Source organism: Acyrthosiphon pisum, chromosome X (assembly GCF_005508785.2).
Source record: "Acyrthosiphon pisum isolate AL4f chromosome X, pea_aphid_22Mar2018_4r6ur, whole genome shotgun sequence".
In the NCBI taxonomy this organism is placed as follows: Eukaryota; Metazoa; Arthropoda; class Insecta; order Hemiptera; family Aphididae; genus Acyrthosiphon; species Acyrthosiphon pisum.
In genome coordinates this window covers 112,990,774-112,997,839 of record NC_042493.1, presented here as the reverse complement: position 1 = coordinate 112,997,839, position 7,066 = coordinate 112,990,774, and the positions used below count along the sequence as shown (strand labels likewise).

The 7,066-nt window shown below is 27.0% G+C and overlaps 1 protein-coding gene across 2 annotated transcripts; it reads right to left on the bottom strand.

The window, feature by feature from the left end:
• Window positions 1-241: 241 nt before the first annotated feature.
• On the bottom strand, window positions 242-6,113 carry LOC100163416 (protein-L-isoaspartate O-methyltransferase domain-containing protein 1-like). 2 transcript variants are annotated; one of them, XM_016806235.2, is made up of 6 exons: window positions 5,876-6,113; window positions 2,686-3,044; window positions 2,456-2,590; window positions 1,122-1,192; window positions 876-1,029; window positions 242-815 (listed from the first exon to the last, which is right to left on the bottom strand). In XM_016806235.2, exons 2-6 carry the CDS (start codon window positions 2,999-3,001, stop codon window positions 307-309), a joined length of 1,185 nt encoding a protein of 394 aa, XP_016661724.1. In that variant the 5' UTR covers window positions 3,002-3,044; window positions 5,876-6,113; the 3' UTR covers window positions 242-306. The 2 variants fall into 2 exon arrangements, with proteins under 2 accessions (XP_016661724.1, XP_008185263.1); XM_008187041.3 differs by having other exon boundaries at window positions 1,092-1,192; window positions 5,876-6,112.
• Between the last annotated feature and the right edge of the window lie 953 nt (window positions 6,114-7,066).

The window sequence follows — 7,066 nt, the reverse complement described above, 5'->3', positions numbered from 1 at the left end:
ATACAATATTGAGGTATCAATTTATAGCTAAAATAACCTTAATCCAAATTATAACCGCGATTCGTGACCCATCAAAAAAATGTTGGTTTGGGAAACACTGGTCTATGCTATATCATAATTTTATTATATAAAAAAAAAATCAATTTGTTAGTGATACATAATTTATAAAAACCTAAAATATAGTGTATAGTAAATAACAATGTTTAAAATTAAAAACAAATCTAATAATTTAAAATAGTTACATATTAATAGTTATCACTATTTTTTATTTATCGTTTTGTTATTTAATTTGCAGCCAAATTCAAATTAATCATCTCTATTATAGTTGAGAAACACTTTGAGCTTAGCTGGTACAGGTAACAGATTAATTTTAATCTTCAGAAGTTTACTCAACTCATTTTCTTTGCGATTGCTCAGAAAACGATATTTTATAAATTCCTCAGCAATTTCATCATCAGTATCGTAATCGTTCATTACTTCATTAGGTAAACTTTTATCACACTGTTCACTTGTATTTTTTTCTTCAACATCAACATCATCGCCATTGTTATCTTCTTCAATGACCTCATCCTCAGAAGTTGAATCCAGATCTGATGTTTCCTCTCTCAAAACCCTAATCTCATTTAGATAGTTTTGTAAACGAATAATTTCACTTTTAGTGTCATCAAACCATTTTTGATCATAACTTTTATTTGGTTTTGGTTTACATATAGTGAGCATTTGCAAGCCAGGTTGACTTTCATTCAAGCAATTTCGTATAGATGCACGAATGTATGATCTGCATAACTCTTGTAAACTCAATGGTTCAACAGTAGCTGAAAAACATACAAAAAATTAAAATTTATTTATTTTCAGTATACAATGTGTTAACTTACGAAACTTTGAAACATTTATACTACTACTTTTTTCTGCCACAACAAGATCTGGCATCGATACGTTAGTGAAATGAAATTTGGTCCACGAGTGTTCACTGTTCCTCGTTACTTTTACAAGGACACTTTTCAATGGCATAACTAATACACCACCAATCTAAATACAGAAAAGAAAAGTTTGTTTATTTTTATCATTAATTATTATATTATAGTCAGTACTTTAATGAGAGCCTCCATAAATGAAGATACCTCTAGTTGTACATCAGCTCCACAATAGACTCTATCATAGTAACCCACTGGCATCAGTTCACATGCATTTCCTATATGTACATTATACAATGACATTTTAATAATAATAATACTACATGATATACTATTATTAAACCTAATAAAAATTAATATGTAATATAGGTTATGTATTAGAGTATGTTTTTCTCAAAAATTAGTTAAGCCTATTATATGACTAATAAAAATAAGACAATGGTGCTACAAGACAATGCAACATGAGGGAAAATTAAATTTATTAATCTTTTTGAATCCAACCCCTCAAGATAACCAGTCAGTTTTCTTTATGTTAAAGTACATCGGAAAAAATCATATTCTCAGATACATATACTGGTCATGAAATGCAGTCCTGTAAAGTATTTAAGTAAAAGTATTTGAGTAAAAGTATTCGAATACTTTTTTAAGTATTGAATAGATTTTTAAATACTTTCAGCATGAAGTATTTTGAATGGTATTTTAAATACTTTTTTTTTGTATTAAATACTTTGGTTTTTTATTTCAAACATTTTTTTTTTATTCGAAACAATTGGTTGGAAAAATATTTTTGTCAACTACAATAATAGAATAATAGTTTTATTTAATATTCTGTATTTCTGTTTTAGCCGAAGCCCAAAGGTTTGTGAAAACCAGATTTCTAAATAAAGTTATTGAATTTTGAATAACAATATTCTCTTTAAAACTATTAGATAACTTTAGATTACCTACTAACTATGTGTTTATATTACGATAATTAGAAACCCACTTTAAAAACCAAAAGTATTTGAAAAGTATTTGAGTAGTGTCTTAAATACTTAAAAAAAAATGTATTTGAGTATTTACTCAAGTACTTTTTAAAAGTATTCTTTACAGGACTGATGAGATGGCATTGGTAATTTGGCTTCGAGACAGCAAAGTTCCATAATTTATATGCATTAGTGATTTGCATCATTTTGTAGCACGGAATAGTAGAATATAATGTCAATATACAGATTTAATAAAATATCCTTGGAAATAGTAACTGTCGGATACAATAACTTATCATTGAAATCAAACTTATCGCATGTATCACACTATTAAATGAAAAAGAAGACTCTACAACTACTATTATACAGAAGAACAACTTCCCAGGCTTTTTAAATTTATTGTAAGTTATTTTATAAAATGGATTTTGTAAAGTAAATGTTATATACTATTATCTTCAAGAGACTTTTTAGTTATAACCTATTTTTGAAACATTTGAATCAGTCCTTTTTCATAGGATTTTAATTATTTGTGAGTACTTATAGTTATTTAACTAATATGAAAAAATTTTATTATACCTTTGATGAATACTGGTTCACAAAATTCAAAATAATCAATTGCTGCAGAATTTCTTTTAAATACTTCCAACTTTTGATATGCAATATCTATCAAGGAACCATTAATTTCAATGCCATGATTAACTCCATTAACACCTATAAAATTAAGGAAAAATGTTGAAATGAATTTAAACTTTAAAGGGTATTACTGGATTGGGAGTACAATGAATAAATATTGAGATAAAGCTTACCCAATAAAAGACCGGCTAAAGTACTAAAATACCCTATTCCAGAACCAATGTTTAAAAACTTATGACCATTGTGGAGATCCAAACATTCTAAAACAGTAGCATAATCACTTGGTGAATACAGATAAACATCTCCCAATTGCCAATCCACGTCTCCGTAGGGGTCTTCTTCATTATCATTGGTATAATACAATGCTCGATCGACACTTCTTAACACTTTTTCCACATTAATTGAGTGTATACACTCTCTCTTAATTAATGCATTAATAAGCTCATCATTGCTGTTGTAGGTGCGATTTGTACTTTCAAATTGACCCATATTTATTAATTGTTAAGACACCAATATAATGTATTGTTATCGACTGCAAACCAAAAAACAAATCCATGTTAACACTAAGAAGAGAAATGACAAAATTGATTGATATCAAAATTGTGCAAAATAAAGCAATTTATTATATTATATAATTTTCAATATAGTTAGGTAGGTATTACAAGAAAAAAAAAAAATTGATATTTAAAAGCATAATAAATAATTTACATAGGTAGGTACTATTATACATTCATTATACCGTGCTACTTATTATACTATTAGCGGCCTGAACATGGCCGCTGGGTGGCAAATTTGGACTGTGCCTGGTCTATTTAGGGAGTAAGAACCCTGTAAAGTATTTATATACATATTTCATCTCGCACAATATTTCTTTACAGGATCTGATACTTGCCTATTATTAGAGTTAGGATATTGATGACTTTTGCATTTTTTCCCTTTTATTCTGTTCAATGCTATCCTAGCTAAAAATTTGTTTTATGCTCCCTTGATGCAGAATATTCTAATTTTATTTTGCATTTTTTTTTGTATTTTTTGCATTTTTACCTATAAATGCATTTTTTTGTTTTTAACGTCATTTTTCAACATTTTTAAGTCATTTTTTTCATCTTTTAGGGCATATTTTGTACTTTTTATACAATGTGGGGCATTTTTCACAAATTATAGATTTTAGGGCAAATATTACACCCAAGTTTGGGAACAAATTTAATTTATTTAAAATCTAACTTTGGATTTGGACTATTAGTAAAAAATAATTTTAATATTATTATTGTGGGGTTTTTGTTGTGATTACATTTATCGCGTTCCGATAAGATTTACTCTTCGAGTGTTATATATTGATAAAACGTGTGCTCTTTCAGACATACGCCGATCATACACGCTTATCGAGTATTAGATTTATAAATTGTATGGAATAAATCCGATAAACAAGATTAAATTGACATAGACATTTTTAGTAATAATGAAAATATTTTTAATGTAATTTTTTTTTATTTATATTTTACTTTTTAATGTATTTTTAGTATTGAAATTTATTTATAAATTATTTAAATGCTTCTACTATTACGCCCATTATTATACCCATATCTCTAATAAAAATTATTATTTATAAATAAGTTTTTTCACTTACTTAATTAGTATTTTAGATAATTTTTAAGGTCATTTTTGAAGTTTTTAGGGCATTTTTGCACTTTTTTTAGGACATTTTTGTGTGTTTTTTAGGTCATCAACATCCTAACTTTACCTATTATAGTGTTACAGTGTGAGCAGGTCAATATAATAGTACAAATGTAAAGTTATATGTAGGAGGATGTGTTTTTAGATTTTCAAGTTTTGTTAAGTCTTATATCAGTGATCATGAAAATGTTGCATACAAAACTATGCATTATATATAATACTATACATCATTTATACCTATAAATATATATTTATAAATATAAAACAATGTAGAAATTTGGACATTTTACTTTTGAAAGTTTACTTGAATAATATTATGCTTATAGCTTATGGATTTGTCTTCTAAGTTAAAATTTATAATTTTGTTTCTTGTTAATTTATTATTTTTTTGTTTAATAGCTAGTTGTAGTATATTAGTTAATGTCATAGTTTATTTTTAAACAAATGATTCTCGGCTTGGCATAACTATTATACAGAGCTATTATTTAAGTATGCTTATCCTCCTTTTTTACATAAATAAAATTGGACATATTATATCCAAATTCTGATTTATAGAATATTTAAATATACTTGTAGATTTTTGAATACTGGAAATTGGCTTAGTAGATTTGGGGGCTTAGATGATTTGAAAATGTTAGCAGTTAGTACTAATTACCATTGATTTATCAAGATAAATTATTTTTAAAAATTATTAAGTAGGAAGGTATAGTGAATAGGTATGACTAAATCTAATATTAGGTACTTATAGTTTTTTATTGTAAAACCATATTTAAGGATTATTATCCTTAGTATAAACATTTTAATAACTCAGCAGCTACTTATTAGAATTTTGATTTAGATATATCTAAATCTACATGAACATCATCTGCTAATTAATTTGCAGTAAAAAAGGAAATTTTCATTTGAAAAATAGAAGTTTGTATTGCCACAGGACACTCTTTAATAGTAGTACAAAAATATCAGGAATTTTAATATAATATAGTTTTGAGGTATACTTAAAAATTCTAAAAATCAGAATTTGAATAAATGTATTTTTGAAGGAAAAAATTTGGTAAGCATTTTTAAAAACTGTTTTATGGGCCAGGCCGACACCAAGTCTGTGCATGTTATTATGTATATTGATACTAGTAGATTTACGACATGCAATACAATCTCATAGATAACGAGATGTTTAATGTGTACCAGGTTGTAAGTACAATATTTTTTAATTGAGAAACCGTCGACTAAAGGTACACTATACAGGGCCACGTTCACTATGCGATCAGACCCGTGTTTGGAAAGAACGTAGCTCATATTTAGTGAACGATGAGTGAATGTCATTTGTTTTTTTTTTCAAATAGAACATGGGCAAGAACGACGTTTGTATATTTAATGAATCTTAACGATTTTTAAAACGTTTATGTGTATTTACTATATATATATGTGATAATACTATTATAATGTTATATAATATAATAGGTACGAGTTATAAAAACAAAATACCTACGTGAAATCCCAGTGGGTAGACATAAAACAACAATAATATTATGATTTACACGATTTTGTAATAGTAGGTAGTTAAACTATAAGTACATAGAAATTTAATGAACGCGAACGTGATCGAATTCAATTTTTTAGTGAACGCTCCGAACACTGGATCAGATTGCCGAAAAGGTAAGACCATTTAAAAAAAAAAAATTATATACCTACTTGTTGTAAATTGCAATACCCGCACGTGGGAACCTTTCGCTCGTGCTCGAATAATCGTCGACAAGTGTTGAAATCTCACAAGACGCGTAAACGAAATGATAAAAATTACGTGACAGTGCAAAAGCACACGAGTTCCGGGACAAGACGTAGTGATAATATTATTTCCATATTAACTGTTTACCATTATTACTGATCACAATATATTATAATATTTATAATGGCCACCTAGTGAGTTATTCTGCCCTTTGTACTACGTGTGTGAAGTCGGGTGACCAAAGCTAGGTGATTACTTTTCGGGCGGCTAGTGATAAGAAACCTTGTACGTTGAGTTGCATTCTTTAAATTTCAAGGGTGCCAAGCTATTAGTTTATGTTCGATTGCTTCGATACTATAAAGTAGATGTCGTCCCATGTCACTCAATAATTATTTGTTTTAAAAGTACATAAATAAATATTAAAATGACGCCAATAGAATTTAATTCTATTGGCGTCATTACCACGATAATTATACCGAACATATTATTGTCATCATTACATTATGTTTATGACAAACCAATATTAATTGAAAGTTAGGTTATAAATCGCTCTAAATTCGAATACACGTTCTAACAAATGTACATTGTACATTATTACTTTTGCAGTTTACGTTAACTAATTAAGAGTTTAAACTGTTTAACGATGTCATTTGTTAGAGATCACATACGGAAACAGGTAAGTTTTCTACTGTAGTAGTACTGTCTACCATACTGCAGTTTAACAATTATGCAATTATGTTATGTTAATTTTATTGTTTTGATTTAAATTAATTATGTTTACCTATCCACAATGTATTAGGTACCTTATATTAATGATTTGGACAATCCATGAATATGTACCTATGAATAATATTAGAATATATAATTCCTAACTATATTCCCTATATTATAGTCTATAATTAAAATATGATATGACGTATAGAGTAAAGCTGTGATTTGTGATAATTTATTTCTTATAAATATTTATATAGTAAGACCAGAATTCATTTATTTTTATCAAACAACATTTAAAAAATAATCTTATTTTTTAGGTAGGATCTTTAATTGTTCACTAAAATATTTATAATTTTAAAATTACCATTCACCAAAATACTAAAATATATTTATGTATAATAGTATAATAGGTAGGTATATTACCTATAATATTTATTTTATAA